This window comes from Diabrotica virgifera, chromosome 6 (genome assembly GCF_917563875.1).
Source record: "Diabrotica virgifera virgifera chromosome 6, PGI_DIABVI_V3a".
NCBI classification, from domain to species: domain Eukaryota; kingdom Metazoa; phylum Arthropoda; class Insecta; order Coleoptera; family Chrysomelidae; genus Diabrotica; species Diabrotica virgifera.
In genome coordinates, this window is record NC_065448.1 from 185,506,125 (window position 1) to 185,530,206 (window position 24,082).

Consider the following 24,082-nt stretch of genomic DNA (forward strand, 5'->3'; position numbering starts at 1 on the left):
TGTCTGTCCTCTTTCTGTCTGCCATTTTCCTCAGGAACCTCATTTCCATAGCATTGACTCTGGGTTTTTGTCTACCCGTCAATGTCCATGTCTCGCTGCTATACATGATTGTTAGTCTAACTACTGATTTAACGACTGCCATTTTTACTTTCTCCGGTATCTCTTTTTTCCCCAAAAATGTTGTTTTCATAGTGTTAAATAAGCTTCCTGTTCGTCCCATTCTCTTGTTTATTTCCATGTCTTGTTTACCATTTGATTCGATTATTAGTCCTAGGTATTTAAAATATTACATTTGTTCTAGTTATTTCCCGTCTAATTCTATTGCGTGTGTCCTCCTCGTATTGAAATTATCATTGTTTTTGTTTTCTCTGTCTTAATTTTCATATTTATGTTTGATAATTCTTCTTCTAGGATTTCAAGATTGTTCTGTAAGTCTTCTCTGTTTTCTGTTATCAATACCATGTCGTCTGTAAATAGTAGCTCCGATAGTTGAGTCCGTTTCATTTGCCAGTATCCTAATGTTAGTTTTCTCATTCTTCTCTTGGCTTTCTTTATCGCTTCATCCAGTACCACTGAGAATAGCAGTGTACTCAGCACGCATCCCTGTTTGACGCCTTGACTTGTAGTAAATTCTCTGGATTCCTCGTTATTGGTTCTTACTGTATTTGTATTATTTTTGTAAATATCCTTTATTACTTCTATTATGTGTCTGTCGACTCCCCTTTCTTTTAGTGTCTTCCATACGTCCTTTCTTCGGATTCTGTCAAACGCCTTTTCCAGGTCAATGAAGCACATATGTATCTCTCTATTCGGGACTAGGACGTTTCATCGCCGCCGTTTCGATGCCTCCAGTTCATCGCCGGCCGATTCATCGCCGGCCGTTTCGATGCCGCCGGTTCATCGCCAGTTAGTTAATCGCTAACTGATATATTTCTGAATTTTAGACCAATTTTCGACAGTTACGTTTATTATTTATTTTTAGTATTAATTAGGAATTCTAGGAAATGCGAGATATGACCATTCCCGTTGCCATACTTAATCTTTTAATAGACTTTTAAACTTTTATAATATAAAATATAATTTAACACTAAAAACTTAATACTGTTTAGTATCAAATTGAGGGGAAGTAGAAATATAACAGTAAATTAATATAATAATATTTTTTATCTATTTATTTGTCATAAGTTTTGAACTGAATTTAACGTCGTGTCGTGTCATCTCCCATAATACAAGATCAACTGACGATGAAACGGCCGGCGATGAAATGGACTGGCGATGAACCGGCGGCATCGAAACGGCGGCGATGAACCGGCGGCGATGAAACGTCACCATTCCGCTCTATTCATCCCTGTTTGACGCCTTGACTTGTAGTAAATTCTCTGGATTCCTCGTTATTGGTTCTTACTGTATTTGTATTATTTTTGTACATATCCTTTATTACTTCTATTATGTGTCTGTCGACTCCCCTTTCTTTTAGTGTATTCTATACGTCCTTTCTTCGGATTCTGTCAAACGCCTTTTCCAGGTCAATGAAGCACATATGTATCTCTCTATTCTTCTTGATTACCTTCTCACTTACTTGTCTTAATGTGAATATTAGGTGTTGCGTGCTTTTGTCCTTCCTGAATCCACACTGTGTGTCTTCCATAGTTGTTTCTATTTGGGTTTTTATTCTTGTCTCTATTATTCTTGCGAATACCTTCCCAGGGATACTTGATATTATGGTGATACCTCGGTAATTATTACAGTTTCTCTTGTCTCCCTTTTTGTGTATTGGTAATATAATGTCTTTCTTCCAGTCCTCTCTTTCTGTCAAAGAAATTCCACTTTAAAACGCCAAAGAGTCTCCATTAAACAATCTCGTCTTTCTTATGTTGCGTTGTGCATACTGCTCATCTGGTCGACAAATAAATGTCGATCAGAACTGCTTACGATATGTGTCTTTCTGTTTTTAAAGTTGTTGTATGTTATTTTTTATTGTTAATTTAGTGTGGTTTCAAGTCAAGCGGACTATGATTCCGCTTGTCTAAATATTTGTCGATTTCTGATGATTAATTATGATCTCGGTCGTGGCGTGCTCGCTAGCTTCAAGTGAGGGGATACTCTATACTCTATTCAGTACTGTTGTAAGAATTGTCTTAGCGCGTTTAGTTCTGCTGCTATATTGACTTGCGAAACGTGAGTCCGCACGTTATACAAGTTGTCACAAATCTTCAGGTAAGATTCAATTTTAAAATATTTTGTTTTTAGGGTAAATATAATAATATTTATGTAATTTATAATTGGGAGTGATCTACTGATTACGTTTTCTGTATATTTGATTGATATAAACTTATTTTTGTTATAGATTTTTTAACATGAGTTTCGAAAAGCCACTAGTATATCTTGAAAAGCTGCATGCGGAATTTCTCTCTGATTCTGAGCCAGAAGCTGAACCTGACGATGATGATGCTAGTTTGGAAGGAGATTATGAAGAAGTACAGGACCACGATACCGACATGGAAGAAGACATTGAGGAGAGAATCTTAGAATCTCCGAAGATAGCAGCGAAGATTGACTTATTTCCGTTCATTCATGTATCTACTTTGCGCAGCTCAAACATTTGTTTTATTTAGTCATTGTTTAGTTTCTCAGAAATAATTGTTTTGCATTTTTTTAATTTAGGTTTTTGTGATTTATAGGACTCCAAATGTGAAAAGGATATATCCGTTCACTTTTATTTTTGAAGCATGAGTTTACGTGCAAGTCATAATAAATTTGTTTGCAAATGTTTTTTTTTTGTCTTTATATTTAAACAATTGACAAGTTCTCAGACCGTTTTTCCGAAAATATTTGTTTTTTTGGACCTTTTCTGGATGTGCGGCCTGTGAGTCCGCACGTTACACTTTATGTACCATTATGCCACGTTATCTCTGAAAGAGATATCAAACTACCTAATTAAAAAAACAAAATGTTCACAAAACATAAGATTAATTTTGCAAATAAGCATAATTTTTGGTGGTGCAAAATTTTGGCGGTTATATTTATATTCTGTAAATCTTACTAAAATAAACATAATTTTTATTTAGCAATAATTATAAATTGTTATCGTGGTACAAAAATCAGACTACGAATCATATTCTATTATTAAACTTTACTGTCTTGTATGGCATCTGCTTAATCTTTAATCACTTGACGATTCGTGCATTTTTTATTGTTTTTATTGGTCGTAGTAGTACAAATATCCGTCTATTAACTGCACGTTCATCATTTACAAATAAAACTGTTATTTTTTTGTTGTATGCACTTGTCGGATATTAAAAAAACAAATCCATTCTCTAAGACGCTAAATAATGTTTTGAAGTCAAGGCCGGCATTTCCAATTAATGCGGACATTAATAGTTAATAAAATAAAATTGTTATTAGCTGTTTTTACTGTATTGTTTTGATGCAGATTTTAACGCATATGAGTCACATCAGTGGTTTCAAGATTATATAAATACGTAGGTAATACATTCATATGCATATTCGAAAAATATCTATTGGTTAATTTATTGGTGTCTATTCGAGCGAAAAAAATACACAGACTAAGTGAAATTAACGGCACAACAATACCTACTGTGATTAAAAATATTGTGTTTATATGAGATTAACCCATTAACGCCCAAATTATTTTTTTTGCATTTTTAACGTAATTTTTTGTTTCGTAATATATTTTGAGGTACAAAATGATGTCCTATCAAAGTTATTGTTTTTTGTTTTCAAATTTTTGAAAAAACAACTGTCCTCATATGAGGACGCTGGGCTCAATTACTATAAAATAAAAGACAAAACTTAGTTTCGCAAAATAAGTTTATTTAGTAGTTTTTCAAATTATATTCATATTATATACTATGGAGTTAAAAAATGTTTATATAAATCCTATATTTCTTTATGAAATTGTTTAAAACAAATTGATACGCAAAGCGTTACATTACATTTCTGGCAATATTTATGTTCGCGGTTTTGAAGTACAGTTTCGATTTTGACATCTTCGTTGTTTTTCTCATTTTACTACAATGTGGTTTTTTCTAGCATATCTAATGTCTTCAGAGATATTGCTTCTTGATGTACTTGGAAGACTAAATGAACGACCTTTACTTATTCTTACATCATGTCGACTTTTTAGATATGAATAAGCTACTGGTCGCCTAAATTCTTTGATGGATATATTTTTCCCTTTATGTACCATGTTGTGTAGCACGCACCCATTTACAATAGCCATATCTACCATTCGTGTAATAAGACACCAATACCATTTTTTCCTCTTACAGATGTGTGGTGTTTTTCTTACAACCAGTCATGGTGATCCACGCCACCTATATATTTGAAATAGTTAGGAAACGTGTACTTTCTTTTTGTCCTTTTTACTCCATTGTTGAACTTGGTTGGTGAGAAAAACCGTATCGTAATTGGTTCCAATATAAACACATTTACTGTATTGTTGTCAAAGCTCCAGTCATATGCACCTCAAGGCTTCTATTCTGTTATTTTAGGTCTTTTTATTGTTTGGTAGGACACTTTGCAGTTCGGTTTACTCTAATAATTTTCTCTAATAAACATTTTTATCTCATCCTAGAGTCGAAGAAAATAATTAGTTACTAAAAATGCCAATGTAGACTTTTTACACAAAATATGTGAATTTGCCCAGGGTCCTCATTTGAGGACGCATAATACTCTTATAATTTTTTTAACATTTTTTTACTGGTTAGTCATTTTTGTATTTTTTTTGTGCAAGTTATGTATCTAACCTAAAGAAAAAAGCAAATTTTTAGAACTCACCTTTGTATATAAAAATCTTATGCACACCGATGTAAACAGTACAGTAAACTTAAAAATCGTGCTTTCGCCTTGGGCTAGTATTTCTTCAAATAAAAATAAAGCACCAATACATACACTTCTGCCTACGGTAGTGCTTCTACTAAACCACTGAGGTAGGCAATCACAAAATATTCACGCAGAAATTGTTTTATCCCAACCTGAACAAACCGTCCTCAAACGAGGACGCTGGGCGCTAATGGGTTAAGCCACAATTGATTGTAATGAAATTTACAGTAGGATACCACAGAAACACTTCAGTAGGACAACACACCTATAAGGAGTCCCAAAATTACATAAAAAACTGTACTCTTCGGCTTACCCTAACCCTAATTTGCAACACATTGGAACCGCGTACAAAAACAATTTACTAATAGCAAGCTGAAATTTTGTTAATAGCTTAACGGTGTCTAGTCGGACAAACTTCGATGTATGAGAACACTGGAACAGGTGAAGTTTTAATTGTGGAACGTGATTTTAATTATGGAAGTTTATGATTGTAAAAACTAGTAGGTTGTTCTTAGGTTTATTCAATAGCAAACTTTATATAATATATAAAAAAATGTTTGTCCGACAAATATTTTGGGCATTTTAATAAGTCCGATACGTAGAACATGTCAAATGACAGGATTTATGTTGGTGATATATAGCAGTCTGATTTTTGCAGGAGAGTTTAATGAAAGGGTAACAAATCAATTGGAAGTTCTGTCCGACAAAATACATGGGACGTTTTCGTAATCTGACGTTCGAAATCTGTAGCTTGTTCCACAATTAAAACTTCCCCTGTTCCAGTGTTCCCGTACATCAAAGTTTGACTAGATGTTGGAATATATTAAACTATAAATTATTATTTTTGTTAGCGTTAAGAATAAACACATGCAGTCTTCATGAGCGGGCTACTTCTTCGAACCATTAGGTCGATACACTCTAACTTAAAATTGCGTTAAAAGTATGATGTTACAAGACATGTGAATGTGAGAACCGTATTTTTGTTTGGTTTGGTATTTAGTCTGTAAGAATACATGGCAGAGGAAACACATCTCTTAATTTCTTTGTATTATGTTGTAATAATACGATTCGGTTAAAATAAAAATAGTTTTTATCTTTTATTTGTACCTTTTATTATCTTATATTTCTAATACTAGACACCTTTAAGCTATTAACAAATTTTCAGCTTACTTTTTATACTTTTTTTTGATACGCGGGACCCAGGTCTATAAGATGTAAATTAGAGCTGGACAGTCAGTTAATAGAACAAGTGATGAAGTTTAGATATCTAGGAAAAACACTATCTAGCTACGGACAGCTCGAAACACAACTGGAAGATTAAGTTAATGGAGCAAAATAGAACTGCAGGTTGCCTGAATGAAGCAATATGGAAAAATAAAGTATCGGTAAAGACATAACAGGTAGAATTTATAAAACAGTCATCAGACCCATAATGATACACGCAGAATGTGCAGAATGGCATGGCGGAAACATGACTTGACACAGAGAGAACAAAAACATTGCTGGAAACAACAGAGATGAAAACCCTTAGAAAAATGGATAGTAAGACACTATGGGACAGAGCTAGAAGTACAGATATTCAACGGAGATGCAAGGTGGAGAACATTATTAACTGGGTAGAAAATAGAAGAGAAGAATGGAATGACCACATAAGCCGAATGACAACATACATGATCAGTGCAAAACCCACGAATAGGCTATTGATTATGTACTATAGAAAGGAACTACAACGTTAACGGGGTTTAATTATTTCATATGGTCAATGAATCTCTATGTATGAAAAAACCGCGGAGTGCTACCATTTAAAGGGGTGCGTTTTTGAGAAATGGGTGAATTAGTCCCTGGGCACAGGTTACATTAGGGTGAGTTCTATGCACTTTTGGTACAAACACGTCTACATAAAAATTGTTCCTGGTTAAATTTCCAATCTAAATATAACTTTTTAAAGTCAAAGATACTTTTTTTTACAAAAATATATTCAAAAGAAAAAGCACAAAGAAACCCAAAAGAAAAAAATTTTGTTTTTTGTCCCATAACTTTTGTCCACGGGGATATAGGTATAGACATTGCTTCATATAAAAAAAACTTACATATATTCTCTTTAAAATGATGTTTAGCAGAGGTCATTAGAATTTACGGTTTTCGAAATATGATTTTTCACTCTTCACTCTGTGAGTTCGCCACTCACAGAAATTTTGGGCAATTTTCCTTGTTATTTCGCAAATATTGTACTGTAACTTTTTTCTACGTAACTTTAGGTGTATGCAATGGTACATGTAATAGGAATAGAAATCAGTTACCTTTAAAATGGTCTACACTATAATGTTGTACGACTTCTTTTAAAGAGGTTATCTTTTTCAAGATTTTATACTTTTAACGAGTTTTTATATTTTTTACGATTATTTTTTAAATTTCCCATTATAACTTTTTTTTCTAAATTTAGGTGTATATTATATAATAAAAAAGAAAGCTTATTCTGTTTACTTTAAAATGGTGTATTAAAAATTCTAGATTTATTTTTGAATAAGATATGATTTTTCAAAATGTAATAAGTACTTGCCACGTTTTTTGATTTTAGGATTATTTTTTAAATTTCTCATTATAACTTTTTTATGTGATTGTGTGTTATGATTGAATCTTATTTTTTATAGGTAATACTTTGGATCCACTTGACTCGGCCGGGCAAACTTCAAAATATGGATTAATTCCATTATTTACTGTCAAAGCTCCTGCACCACAAGCTTTGCTTGAAAAAATAGCATGTAAATGAACCAAAGGATGTACAAAAAACTGCGGTTGTGGGAAGATAGGATTAGTTGTTCAATATTCTGCAAAAGGGTGCATGTGCATGGGTACTAATTGTGGGAACTCTAAGATAACTGGGGTGTCAGAGGAAGATATTGAAGCTAATGCTAACGAAGAGATGGATTTTGATTGTGAAAATTTTGTAAATGTCAACCTTTAAATAAATTTAACTAAAGTGATGTTTTCTAAGACTAATGTTTATGTAATTTTTGTAAAAGAAATAAATTTAAATAATACAGGTAAAAAAATATCAAAGAATCACTCGGTTTCCATTATTTAAATATGTATAGATGATACACCATTTTAAATAACAGAAAGTAAGCCCTCTTTATTGAGCAATATATTTGTAGTATATTCATGTAAAGAAAAAAAAAGTTATAATGAGAAATTTAAAAATAATCGTAAAAATGTAAAAAATAATATTTTTTTTATATTAGGTATTAGTATTAGTGATGTAACGAATATTCGTGTTCGCATTCGCATTCACGAATATTCGCATATTTTTGCATATTCGCATTCGCATTCGTATTCGCGAGATTTGTGCGAATGTTTCGCGAATATGAACATCAGAAAAAAGAGGATAATATTAGGTCAATAAAATCAAAATCTATTTACATCTTATCTTTTTTTTATTAAGAAAAGGTAACTTAACATCGTATAATCACATTATCAGCCTTCACTTTATTTTATTATTTGTTATTATTTAATAACGCTTAAGATTCAGATCGATTTAAACTAAATATCAATTAACTTCTCATTAGAACTTTAGAAAACGTTAAAAAAATACAAATAAAATTTAAAAAAACTGAATATTCGCATTCGCATCCGAATTCGCGAATGTCGGTAGCAGATATTCGCATTCGTATTCGCGAATGTTCAAAAATGACTTTCGTTACATCACTAATTAGTATATAGGTAATTGATTTTTATTCCTATTACGTGTACCATTGCATATACCTAAAGTTACGTAGAAAAAGTTACAGAACAATATTTCCGAAATAACAAGGAAACTTGCCAAAAATTGCTGTGAGTGGAGAACTTTGAAAAATCATATATCCAAAACTATAAATCCTAGTTACCTCTACTAAACAATATTTTAAAGAAGAAATATGTAGGTTTTTTTTCTGTAAAGTAATGTCTATACCCATATCCTCGTGGACAAAAGTTATGGGACAAAAAACAAAATTTCTTTCTTTTGGGTTTCTTTGCGCTTTTTCTTTTGAATATATTTTTGTAAAAAAAAGTATAATTGACTTTAAAAAGTAATATTTAGATAGGAAATTTAACTAGGAACAATTTTTATGAAGATATGTTTGTACCAAACGTGCATAGAACTCACCCTAATGTAACCTGTGCCCAGGGACTAATTCACCCATTTCTCAAAAACGCACCCCTTTAAATGGTAGCACTCCGCGGTTTTTTCATATATAGATGTAAATTGACCATATGAAATAATAAAACACCGTTAACGTTGTAATTCCTTTTAGCTATCTTATTTTGAATATAATCAATAGTCTAGAAAACGATGGAACTACAACTTACTGTAGGCACACTGAAAAAACAGACAAATTCATGTGTACACAAAAAGAAAAAAAAAAGAAGAACTGGTAGGTGGCTTAAAAGGCAAATCAGTAGATTAGTTTCTACATTTGAGCAGGAATAAATATTATTTTGACTCGATTTAAACAAAAATTATTAAAAATGTTATTACATTACGTTATCATATTGGTACAGTGAGTATATTATTTAATGTAATTAATCTAATCTAAAGAAAAACCAGGGACAGTTTAGTGAAGATGCAGGAAAGTTTTGCTTGCTGCTTCAATAAAATTTAGAATAGGTACACCATGTACTTCATTCTGTTTGTAAAAAAATCAAAACTTTTCACAATAATCTTGGTATATTAAAGAGTTTATGTCGTTTTTATAGGAATGTCAATCATTGAATAAAAATAAAATGGTAAAACCAACCTTGTAGTAAAATGCTTTAGTATGCTCATTTTAGTGTAATAATATTTTGCAATATCAACATAAAATTTTATTTTCTGAACAATGACCTATACTTGATTAGTGTTTCTTACCAATTGAGTAACCTTCGCCAACAGTTCTATGAGCGTGTCCAGTCAAGGTGGCTATGGTGTATAGATGAGGATTTACTGCATTGACTGCATCTTCCTTCAACTGAAAGTAATAAAATTAGCTTTTAAAACATCCTATAAAAACATAATTTTAAAATTTATCAATTATTTTTATTAATCTTTAGGTATTTTTCAATATATTATAAATTATAAACACACAAGATCGTCCCAAGACGGTCTTTTTATCTTTTCATTGTAGCATATAGGAACTAGCACCTAAATGTTTTGATGAAGTTACGGCAACATATTTTATAGCCGCTTTACATCAACAATAAATTGAACAAGAAATTGACCAACTTCTTCAAGGTCAAATTTGACTTATACAAAACAAAATTCTACATCCAATGTTGCCGTGAATAAAAAGAAAATAAAGAAATTTGACAAAATAAAACATATCCAATTGTTCTATTTCATCAAATTCCTTCATTTTCTTTTGATTCACATTAAAGTTACAGAACACTTTAGGTGCTCTGTGGGTAAAATTGGATGTCAAATTGTGTTTTGTACCACAAACCATACATTTTGTACACGTCAAATTTGGCCTTGAATAACTTGGTCAATTTCTTGTTCAATTTATTGTTGATGTAAAGCGGGTATTAGAAATGTTTACAGTTCATATTAGTACGGGATCCGAATAGGGGTCGAAATGTACCCTGAAATCTGCTTGCCGGATGAAACATTTTTTTTATTAAATTTCATACACAGACAAACACGACGTTGAAATCAACATTTTAACCACATTTTTGTGAATTTTTTTGAAAGTATGAGAGAATAATTTTATTTTCAAATTAAGTAAGCATATTAAGTATAACTCTAAGAATATTCAAAAAAAAAAATTCAAGAAAAGATATTGAATAATAAGCCAACAGTGGCAAATTTTTAAAGGTAGTACCTCAAAAAAACAATGAATTTTGCGGTGGACATCAGAATTTATCATTGGATCATGGTAATAGACAAAAAATTCAAAAATATTTTATTAGCTTATGAGTTTCTCGAGGTAACGCTGTCAAGTTTCTTTTAGTTTTAATGATCTTTGACTTTTTAGTATCACTCAGAAGTCAAAACAACGAAATTTTTTACAGAAAAAAGGGTGAAAATCAACATATTGTTAAACAATGTATAAGTATAACACGAAAAATATCTCGACAATGCTACCTCAAGGAATATCTAAAGAAAATATGTACAAAATTCCAGGTGAGTTGGTCAAGTAGTTTTTGAGTTACAATGTCTACAGGCTTTGAAAAAAGGAGTTTTGAGAAAAACGCTTTTAAAGTACATATTGTCAACTTTTATTTTCAATTTTTTTTTGTCTGTCAAATCGTAAAGTGATGTATACCGGAATATGTTTTTGAATCGCGAAGTAATTTACAAAAGAAAATAAGAACAGCTGTTGCTATGATGTTACTGATGATATAATTTTCTGCAGAATTATGTCCCTACATTATATTTCAGTTTCTTTACAATGCTTTGGCAGTCTGTAAATATAACATAATTGAGTTCTTTTTGATTAATACATATTTTATATGCTTCTTTGATTGCAATGAGTTTAGCTGTGAAAATTGTCATTTTATCAGGTAATCTGTTGTTTATTTTTATACTTTTTTTGTGGGTAATATATTATAGCAGCGGTTCTCAACCTTTTTGAGTGATGTACCACCTACAGTTATTTTTATTATTTTTGGTACCATCTATATTTTTAAATTGTATTATCAATACTTACTAAGTACTACTATTTTAATTTTTTCTGTGTTTTGTGTACCACCGCCAATAATGATATGTACCACCAGTGGTACATGTACCACAGATTGAGAACCTCTGTATTATAGCATATCCAACTTTTCCTTAAATTTTTGAACCATTCGTATATAATTTCTAATAACTCCTCCAGTTGTTTTGTACACACTGAAGGTGGTCTATTTTAGTAAGGAAGTATGTCGCACGAATATTACTTAAATGACAGTTAACTGGAGATAATTTAATAATTTAATTTTGATAAAATAATTTTGATACCTTATTTGTTGAAATCTGTATAATCCGTTAATTACAAAATGAAAAAAATTTGTTCGATTTTTTTTGCCCACTTTTTCTCCTCCGTTATTAAAACAATCATACTCGAGCAAATCTCGATCAAGTTCTCACGCATAATTCGCATATTTACGCACGTATTATTCCACTGGGTACAACGTACCTATATGTATACATATTCGTAAATTGTTGAGGTCATTCACGTTTACAAAATTCGAAACGTCACCTACCTACCGAGTTCACGTACGATAGTTTTTTGATACCCATATATGTCTTGAAATTATGCACACACAGACACGCCCATCATTGCTGCTTTCTTATCTTCATCTGCAATAACCGATAAGAATTCGACGATTTTTACATCTTCCTTGGGGTTATTTCAGGATCGTACTCATTCGTTAATTTCGTTAATAAAATTATTAATCAGGAACAGGTAAACAATCAACAAAGATTTCCTAATGCTATTTACATCACTTTAATGAACCTTAAGGCGGAGATACATATCCGCGCCGCGAACTCCGCGCCGTGTGAGCGCCGCGCGTTCGTGGCGCGGTTAATGTTCGTCAACATTTTTCATTTTGACGAACCTTCCGCGATCCCGAGGAAACCTACGAACATTTAGTAATTGTAGATAATTATATAGTATTAAATGTGGATGCCTACATTGGATCCGTTTTTCTCCGATTAGATCAGATCCGATATCGGCCGACGTCGGGAGTAGCTTCTCCTATTCTCATCGATAAGTGTTTGGTTTCATTCCGATTGGTTGCAATTTGACTTGCAAGTTGGTTGTAAGTTGGTTGTAAGTTGGTTGCAAGATGGTTGCAAGTTGGTTGCAAGTTGGGGGTTGCACGCTAACATGTTTAAATAAACTGCGCGTCATAGAAAACGGGCACCCTAAAAAATGGGTCTTATTTGATGTCGCGTATCTCCTTAACCTGTTGTCCGATTTAAGTGATTTTTTGAATATCTTATAGCCTTATTCTTTGTCAATATCACTGTAATAATATTTTTGCTAAACAGGTAAATGTTCATTGTATACCGGGTGTACGAATCAAACTGTGTTTTTTTCTCAAAGTTCGCAACACCCTGTGGAATATCCTAGCAATTATAAAATACTGAAATTAAAACCCAACTATAGCCTCAGGTTTTCTCAACATTCTTTTTTTTTATTCATTCGCTTATGTTGGATAATACAAAAGTTAGGTACCTTAACAATTAGCCATGTTCTTTTTCAGTACAGGGTGTTTCTAAACAAGTGCGACAAACTTTAAGGGGTAATTATGCATTAAAAAATAATGACAGTTTGCTTTATAATCGTATGTCCGCAAATGCTTCGTTTGCGAGATACGGGATGTTGAATTTTTTCTTACAAACTGACGATTTATTTATTGCTTTAAAACCGGTTGAGATATGCAAATCAAATTAGGTGGGTTTTAAGACGTAGTTATTGCACATTTTTTGACATACAATTAAGAATTTTATATTCACCATTGGCGTGCATACGGGTAATATGATCGGTCATATTACCCGTATGCACGCCAATGGTGAATATAAAATTCTTGATTGCAAGTCAAAAAATTCGCAATAACTATCTCTTAGAACCTACCAAATTTCATTTGCATGTCTCAACCGGTTTTACGGCAATAAAATAAATCGTCAGTTTGTAAAAAAAAATTCAACATCCCGTATCCCGTAATCGAAGCATTTGCGGACATAAGTTTATAAAGCAAACGATAACTATTTTTTCATGCAGAATTGCCCCTTAAAGTTTGTCGCACTTATTTACAAACGTCCTATACTGATGAAGAACATGACTAGTTGTTAAAGTACATAACTTTTGCATTATCCAACATAAGAGAATGAATCAAAAAACAGAATGTTCAGAAAACCTGAGGCTATAGTCGGGATTTAATTTCAGTATTTTATAAGGGCTAGAATATTCCACAGGGTGTTGCGAACTTTGAGAAAAAAACACAGTTTGATTCGTACACCCTGTATACAATGAGAATTTACCTGTTTAGCAAAAATATTATTACAGTGATATTGACAAAGAATAAGGCTATAACATATTCAAAAAATCACTTAAATCGGACAACAGGTTAAGGAGATACGCGACATCAAAAAAGACCCATTTTTTAGGGTGCCCGTTTTCTATGACGCGCAGTGTATATTCAATGTCATCATCTCATTTTCATTTTCCACGGTAAACATCAATAAGTTTGATATTTCCTTCCGACCACTCCATTACTAACAAATATTCAACTCAGGTGCCCCAAAACCAACAGACCACTCGCAAACCCGTCCAAATACGTATTGCGAACCATCAAAGCATTTGTTGAAAAGCCGACAGAAGTTAGATCGTGGTGCGCCGTGTGCGAGCCGTTTGTGTGCCACTTGAAAACACGTATTAATCTAACAAATATGCTGCGCGCGAGCGGCTCGCACACCGAGAGGAGCGCATATGTATACCCGCCTTTATGGTGAAGACTTCGTGATTAAAAAAAATAATTTGTTAAAATGTACAAAAACGTATGGTTACACGAGTGCGAACACTGATGAAACATACTGTGGTAAATTCAGTTACTAACTACGACAGGCAAAATAAATAAAAATAAACTCTCGGTGGTAAAGGGAGACTGGCAGAAAAAAATTATAGATAAATTAACCGTCTATTATGGTCTTCCTATTCGAAGAAACTATGATTCAGTGGAAAAATGAAAAATGCTACTTGGTCCACGTATTACCACTACAGCTCGGCAGACAAGAAAACGCAACAGCAAAAATACCCGAGTGGTACAGACTCATGGTGTGAATGGCAGAAAGCAGCAGCTAAAAACAACCTAAAATCGTTCAAATACAATTAGACTGAACTTTCTAGTGACGTTTTGGAAGCCATCAGAAGAAGGAACAGTTCGTCAAAGGCAGGAGCAAAAAAATACTCTAGGTATTTTAGCAGGAAGCACGTCGCTGTATGGACCTGAAATAGACGATCCTGTGTGAGTATCAAAAAAATATGGTTTTATTTAAACGCGTTTTTCTCGAAATAATTTTTTTCAAGTCGGTGTTATAACTACTCAGACAACAACGTTTGGCACAACATTGTACCAAAAACTACTTGACCGATCCTCCTCAAATTTTGCAAACTTCCGTAAAATATAAATTATTAGGCCACAACGTCCAGATATTGTCCATTTTGTTGTTATAATTAATTTTACATCAGTCAAATTTGAACAAAAATTCAAAAAATTTCCCTTTTTCATTTCTAAAATTTGAAAAAACAATAAAATGAATGATATCTCAACTTTGCGACCTAAAGAAACTCATAAACTCACGAAATATTTTTTTTGTGTCAACAGATGATCTCTTTATAAGTTACGATGAACACCGCAAAGTGACTTTTTTGCATCTTGGAAAATTGGCTGTCATTGGCTCAATCTTTAATATTTTTGTAGCAAAATTTTAGAACATACTCTTGAAATTTTGTACTTTAATGAATAAATGCTATGTTAAACCATTTTTCAAAAATAACTAATTAAAAATTATTTTTAAAAATATTGTGAGTACCTATTAAAAAACCCTACCGCCTCCCCCTACCTTAATTGGTCAATCGCTGTTCTATTCAGCATCACCAAGTCAACTCCATAGAATGGCTTATCTCCACCTTTATCACCATTCTAAAGAACTACCGTGTGACCAACTTTTATGGTTACCGGCTATAAGCCTAAAGCGTCGTTTAAACACAACGATAAGTCACAGCAACTAGTTGTGATGACAAGTTGAAACGCTGTTTAGACGCTGCGATTCAATGCGATACCACCTTCAACCCAACTCCAACTTTGATAAGTTGTGCGATGCACCGTTTACACACAATGATAAGTTGCAACAACTCGATTGACCTTGATAAGTTGTTTGATTTATCGCTGTGTTTAAACGATCCTTAATGAGTCATGTATTAAAGGTCTTCCTACGAATTATACAGACAAGAATTTAAAAAAAATCTGAAAGTGAAACACCACATACATATTTCGGATTTCGCAATGTTGGTTACCAACAAGTTAGGAACCAGAGAAGCCCTGTTTGCTTTTAATGTACTGAGAGTGAGATGCACAGATGTCAACCAAGATATGTTTGTATGCTTCATTGACTATACTAAGACCTTTGACAATATAATAAAAGTACCAGAAGCTACTGGAAATTTTGCAAAAATAACATTAATTATTTCATTCATAGGAGACTCTGACCAATAGAAAGCTACATAAATCTAAATTAAATCGATTATTTTTTAATGATTTTAACTTCCAATCGTATAGTAAGATATTTGATCACGTGTTTAATTCTGTCCAATCAGATTAAAATTATACTGAAAATTCCACACCTGTAATTTTGAACCAATCAAAATACGTTATTTTGACAGATCACCATGGCAACGGAGGTATTTTATCGGAAATTTTTTGCTCGTGGGGCACGGTTCTTAGACATTACTACGGTTGCCTAAATCGACTAACCAATGAACATTAAGGGTGAGATTACGTCACGAGAGTTTACTGTCATTTGAATCGTAATATGATTTTTTTCGAATCCTGAGAAAACCAAGTATTTTAGAAAAATTTAAACGCAGGATGCAAAATTACATTATTACCGAGGGCGGAAAGCCCCTTAGAATAAACAAGCAGATTCTATTGAATGAAATATTTGAAATTAAATATCACACTTCTCTTTTATTTTGAGCCCTGTAACTTATTAAAACAAACATTATAGAAGTTTTCAGGGACTTTCAGCCCTCGGTAATAATGTAGTCTTTCATTCTGAGTTTAAAATTTTCAAAAATATTTATTAGTTTTCTCAGAATTCGAAAAAAATGAATACAATTAAAACACATTGAGAATTTTGACATGCGTCAAAGTTTTGCATTAACTCAATGTAAAATTCTGAGCTGTTGAATTCCAGCTTCCCTAATAATTATTTTACATCAAAAGACATTAGAAACTATTTGAAGAGGATTGAAATCTGTATTGGACATAACTGTTAAAATTGGTCTACGTAATTAAACATATTCCAAAATTTTGTAAAAATGTAATACATTTTAGTTTTCAGCCCAAACTTAGGCCACACACAATGCAATAATGTTCACATTTTTGAACTGTCAATATTTTTATTTTATCATCTATTGTTTAAAAATTATACAGTTGATAAGATACCCTCAGTTGCGGAGAAAGGATTAATAATAAAGATTTTTTTATTCAGTCAATGGTGTGAGCACTGTCAGTTAAATAGTAACGTGTGGCCTTACTTTTACACGCATACCTATTGTGGCAAATGTATTATATTTTTCAAAATTTTGGAATGCATTTAAATCGTAGAACAATTTTAACTTTTGATTTTAATACAGATTTTAATTCTCTACAAGTATTCTCTCATGACTTTTGATGTAGAATAATTAGGGAAGCAGGAATTCAACAATTCAGAATTTTACATTGAGTTTCCTATGGCCCTTTTTACGATTCGCCACTATAGCCGGTATAAGATAAAATGTATACTATTTGTCTTATTATTTCATAATAACACAAATAATACACATATATACACAATAACACACATTCAATGATGGAAAATAATTTAAAAATATGGGAATGTAAACTCTTGTGACGTAAAATCAAAAATATAAGTCTCCCCACCACCGTCGGACAAGACAACCGTAATAAAGTCTAATAACCGTGCTCGTGGGGTACCCAACAGCGAGTTATAGTGGAAATTTTTTGACGTTTACAATAACAGAACATTTTTGACAGACTGGTTTTTATTTGTTTACATAATTTAGTTTTGATTCATTTTAGTTACAAAGCTAAGATGTCTTCTATATTCTTCGGACACCTCCTCTCTTCTTAATGGCAAAAATGCAGGACTTTGAATGTTTTCAATTAAGTTTCTATGTCTAATAAAATATATATAATATTTAGACACTAATTTATTTACCTTTTTCCCATTCAGTACTTTCAATTTTGCGTAGTTTAGTTTTAAAAACGCCAAAAAATAATTTTCTATCACTTGTAGTTACTCAAAACTTATGTAAAATTGAAGAATATACTATTTTTTATCTTGAAATGGTATTCCCATGCAACTACAATGAGTAGAAATTACGAATTTGAAAGCCTAAATAATTGCTGACAAAGCTATGGCGCGCTATTAATCTGTTCATGCAGCTTTGGATTTTCAAATGCAAATTTGGTGTGGAATTTTCTTACCGAATACCACGCGAAGTCAAATTAATATCCGGAAATTTTTTTTTGATCATGAATATTTTTAGAAAATTTCCCTCGTCTGCGACTCGGGAAATTTTCAAAATATTCATGATCTCAAAAAAATTTCCGGAAATAATTTGACCTCTAGTGGTATTACTAGTGAGAATTATCTACTGTAGAAAATTACCGATAGAATTTTTTTAAGTAGATTGTTTCTGTTTAATGGCAACTAGTTTCCTAGTTTTGACAACTGTCATATTTAAGAAAATATCCATAATATACGTATTAACAAATAATCTTACGAACATCACACGACAGTAAGAATAAATAAGAAAATAATGCTTCATTTTAACTCAAATTTGTTGTCATTGGGCAATAGCCACTCGAGCCTTGCGGGCTCTCGTGTCTATTGCCAGACAACAAATTTTCGAAAAACTGTCGCATTATTTTCAATTTATTCTCACTCTCTTGTGATATTATACCCGATAATTTTTGATAATTTCCCGTCGTCAAGTATATTACGTCAGATGCCCTTCGTTGCTACGAAAAAATACATTCGGTGACATTATTGACAATTAATGTTTTAAAAATTATAAAAGTGATGACTTTCAACCGGCAAATTAAGATTTATAACAACTGTGTGTTTAATTGTACTAATTTGTACTTACATAAATAAATTACCATAAAATTTTGGTGTTGAACAGTTTTATTCATGAAATAATCGCAACAAATTGCACTCGATCTCTAAAATTAATATAGAATTTTGGAGCTCTTGTGCAATTACTACTGATTATCAAGATATTATCAAAAATAAAAATCGACGGCTGCCTGTAAAAGGAAATAAGTATTAAGAAGGGTGTACGACAGGGAGCTTAAACTTGCTTGCTGATGCCATACCATGGTTAGTCACAATAAAATAGTCAACTGCTTAGTGAAATATGACAGATAGAAGTTATATGTAAGAAAAATCAGCGAAAATCTCTGAATCTTTGAAATCATGAAGAAATCTAAATATCTAAGAATACAGTTAACAAAAAAAAACAAAAAATTAGAAACATTTTAACTGATATTTACATTTTCGTTTAAAAAAACCTTAGTCCAACCCTGTACCGCGAAATATTTGATCGGGTCAGGAATTATTTAGGATTATTCACCTTCTTTTTAGGGCCTATCTCGTTCCGCAATCGTAATGAAATTCCATTTTCGCTGATTGAATAAAATGGAGGTGAGATATTATGTTGTTTAAGACTGCTTTAATTTTACATATGCAAACACAGACTTATTATACTTTATCCATATGAGATCGAGCGCACTCACGGTTTGAAAATATTATCAACAGTATTACTGTCTTTCTGCACCACCTTTTGAGGGTTTTGTTTTAATAATAGTCACTTTCGTCTTCATCTTTTGTATTTCGTTATTTGGAATAGATGAGATTATTCTTTCAAGGAAGTTTTCTTTATGGTAATTTATTTTTCCCTTTCTTATTCAAGTGACTTGTTCACTTAAAATATCGACAACTAATTGCATGATTCTTATTACCTAATGCTTCTCGGAATAGTCATTGGCGCTAATTTATGATCATTGACATAAGGTCCTTAACCACAATGCTTTTCTTTTGTCTCGATCATGTTTGCTTCAATTTTACCTCGATATGCAATATTTCATTTGTTCATTTTCAAACATTGCTGAAATATTCTATTTTTTTTTTTCATTGAAATAGCTAATGGTTTACGTTCGTTTATTTATTTGATCTAATAACTTATATTCTTTTTTGACAGTCCATGGAATTGTTAATATTTTACAATCTTCCAGTTTCTTTCATACAGCATGTCAGAGTTCATCCAGTATCAATATATTAACGTATATGGTACATTCCATGTCAAATCACTCAGGCAAAAACTTTTGGATCTCCAATTTTTCTGAAACTTGGTGTATAGCTTCTGCGGGACATAAAAATAAGATATTTAAGGTCAAAACATCTTTTTTTTCTCAAAATATTATTTTATGCAATTTTACAGTGATTTTGGTGTTTATTTAAACAAATTTGCATATTTTATCATAAAGTATCAATGGAAAACAATATTTTAATAGTCGGGACTCAAAAATGTCATTATAACAAGTTATTTTGATTCAAAACAAGTTTTTTATCAAATTTTATAGTGCAGAAAACGTTAAAATACCGTTTTTTACATTTTCCTCCATTCCCAAAATACATCATAATCGATTTGGCTGAAAATTTGCCCACAGATAGCCAAAACATAGGACTTTAAGTGGTTAGAAGGATTTGAATTATTTTGCAATACCAAAAAAGTTACATGCAATAATATCAGACTCAAAAGTATATTAGTCCAGTCGGGATATCATTTGACCTTGCATGCCGAGCTGCCCAAAATTTTATTTCTCTAATCTTTAGGGGGGTCAATAGTAGCCTAAATTTAAAATCACAAATGAATTCCTCTGTTATGTTAGCCGCCATCTTGATTTTAAAGGAGAACCTGTTTTGCTCAATATGTCCGCCATTTTTAACTTTTCGACAAAAATGGTAGGAACTGAAATTTTTTTTAACAATTTTTGTCGTGAGGTCGATATTTTCCGAGTTAATTGTACTTACAGTAGACGCCTATATTTTTGACTATGATATTGCATGTAACTTTTTTGGGATTGTAATATAATTCAAATCGTTCTAACCACTTAAAGTGTGGTTAGCTACGTTTTGGCTATCTGTGGGCAAATTTTCAGCCAAATCGATTACCTATGATGTATTTTGGGAATGGAGGAAAATGTAAAAACGGTATTTTAACGTTTGGTACACTATAAAATTTGATCAAAAACTTGTTTTGAATTAAAATAACTTGTTATAATGCCATACATGACATTTTTAAGTCCCTTCTATTAAAATATTATGTTTTCCATTAATACTTCACGACAGAAAATACAAATTTGTTTAAATAAACACCAAATCACTGTAAAATCGCATAAAATATGCCACTTAAAGTGTGGTTAGCTACGTTTTGGCTATCTGTGGGCAAATTTTCAGCCAAATCGATTACCTATGATGTATTTTGGGAATGGAGGAAAATGTAAAAACGGTATTTTAACGTTTGGTACACTATAAAATTTGATCAAAAACTTGTTTTGAATTAAAATAACTTGTTATAATGCCATACATGACATTTTTAAGTCCCTTCTATTAAAATATTATGTTTTCCATTAATACTTCACGACAGAAAATACAAATTTGTTTAAATAAACACCAAATCACTGTAAAATCGCATAAAATAACATTTTGACAAAAAAAAAAAGAAAAAAAAAGAAGATTTTTTGACCTTAAATATCTTATTTTTACGTCCCGCAGAAGCTATATACCAATTTTCAGACAAATCGGAGATCCAAAAGTTTTTTTGGTCCAAAATTGAGATAAATTGAGACAAGAAAACAAATTTCAGAGCATGATAAATACTTATAGCATAATTGAGAAAAGTAAACGAGAAACAAGATGAGAGAAAATGGGATGGGATGAAAAACAAAATGACGGTTATTATAGAAAACGTTACAAGAGACACACGACAGCACGAGAGCCAACATCTAATTTAACAATTATTTATTGTTTATAAACGTTGAACAATAAATCATGACAATATTTAATGATCTCAAGGACCCAGTTATACTTACAATATAATTTACGTACCTACTATAATACAAAGAAAAATAAAAAGTTAACTTCTTGTTCATAAAAAGAATAAAAAAGTGAGTGAGGAATTTTTTAATATTTTAATTTTTGTATTTTATTTATACAACAAATTTTGATCAACTATCGGCCAAACCTGTAAACTAATTATCTTACACAGACTTTATCAAGGAAAATCAAAGGAAATAATTAATCCATGATCATCCTATAATGAAATCTATTATATCAGTTGCAGTCTAATAAATATTGTACAAGTAAACTGTAAGTAAAAACATATAAAAATATTTCTTCTATATTATGCAATTTGCAATAAGTACGATTGATACCTTGTATATATTTTATATGTAAGATAGATCAAGGTCATTGGTCACCTGAATCAATATAATATAATTAACTGGTGTTTTTATAAATTCGTATATTAATGCAGATTTTTATTATTATTAACAGTTTTTCAATCATCTGTTAACGTTAGTAGATTATTAGTGTCCGCTAAGAATCCTAAGTACCCTATAAAATAACTATTTTATAATAATCTATGACAGCAGTTCCATAAGTGGGCGCCGGCCGCGGCCTTCTGAGGCCAGAAAGTAACAAGAGTAAATCAAATGCTTCTTCTTCTTTACGTGCCATCTCCGCGACGAAGGTTGGCAATCATCATTGCTATTCTAACTTAGACACTACAGCCAGAAAGAGTTCAGTTGAGCTGCATCCAAGCCATTCTCTGAGATTTCTCAGCCAGGACATTTTTCTTCTACCTATGCTGCGCCTTTCCTGAATCTTTCCCTGCATTATTTTAATACGTTTTCGTAGTCTGACGTTCGTAGCCTGTAACCTGTTCCACAATTAAAACTTCCCCTGTTCCAGTTTGTCTGACTAGACACCGTTAAGCTATTAACAAATCTTTGGGTTACAAGCAAAATACACTAAGTCAGTTTTTGTAATTTTTGACTTACTTACATATTGATATTGCATTTTGCAATATGCAACATATATGCAACAACATATCAAAAAGTTCTACTCAAGAAGTGGGTGCTTCATTTTTTATTAAACAAATGAACTACGAAGTTTGATGTTTTTTTTAATAACTCCGAAAATATAAATTTTAGAACAAAACTGACTTGACCATTGAAAAATTCAGAAAATTTTACAAAAAAAAACCTTATATGAACAATTTTCTAAAATTAAATCTGTATCTTCTATAATTTTGTATTTATAACGCTAAAGTCACCCTTCTCACAAACATTGGCGCACTGTAAACTAGCGTACGGCGAAGTGCACGGTTGAGTTTTTTAATGTAATTCTTTAACTAATGGATCAAATGAAATTTTACAAATTGAACCTAAAAGAAGAATAATTGAGCTATCTTATAGTTATAATAAAAAGAAACAAAATGTATGGGCATAAGTACGGTGGGGGCGGAAAGTGAGCCTTACATGAATTTAGTTTAAAAATGATTTAAAAGTGTGTAACTAATACAATTTTTCTTATAAAATCCTCAATTTTGCACAACTTACCGTTCAAGCATCGTACTAAATGATGTTTCATTCAAAAAAAATCTCAAAAATTTATTTCAAATCATATGACGTCTTAAAAAATGTAATTTTTGAAATCTTCGTAGTTTTATAGAATTACCACCACTTTAAGACGGTATTAAGTACTCAAGTTTGAACAGATCTATTACAGTTTTATAAGTGCTTTTTTAAAGATTAAGATGTAGTCCTTAAAATGCACTAAATTATTTTACTTTAGAAATGAAACAGACTATTTCTTTTTGAGAAAATTAAGAAAGATAACAAAAATGTAATACAAAAACCGAAAATTACCAGCTAAAAAAATGTTTATATAAAGTGATCAAAACTTTCTTCTGTAAAACTTACCTAAAATACATTCAATAATAAACTTCAACAATAATAAATGTTCAGCAAAAAAATTTTTTTTTAGCTCTTATATGTCTGCGTAACTTGGAACCTATTGATAACTTTTTTATTATCAGTTTTACGAAAAAAAGTTATTCTTTATAAAATACTCTGCATCGTATATAATCTAAGATGCAATCATCAAATATCAAATTTAATGAATGTTATACGAGGTATGTCAAAAAATATGAATTTCACTCAAGAGTAAAGTCAAATTCAAATTTCAAATTCAAATTTATTCAAAAATATGTGTGTACAACATTTTACATTTAGATCCTATATTATTAGTGTCGACTGACTCAGCACCATGCCTAGGCAAGAGTTGCCTGTTTTGCACTGTACTGTCAATCGAAACTGTATCAATTGTACATAAAAGTAGTATTAAGGTTGGAACTAAGAAGTAACATACCTAACTATCGAA

The 24,082-nt window shown here is 31.6% G+C and overlaps 1 protein-coding gene across 2 annotated transcripts in view; it reads right to left on the reverse strand.

Moving 5' to 3' along the window:
• The window catches only part of LOC114324579 (putative aminopeptidase W07G4.4), a 215,394-nt gene that overhangs the window by 38,659 nt on the left and 152,653 nt on the right, over positions 1–24,082 (reverse strand). For both annotated transcript variants that reach the window (XM_050653540.1, XM_028272444.2), the window contains exon 6: positions 9,731–9,830. In XM_050653540.1, coding sequence (XP_050509497.1) covers positions 9,731–9,830 — 100 coding nt within the window. The remainder of the gene's footprint in view (positions 1–9,730; positions 9,831–24,082) is intronic.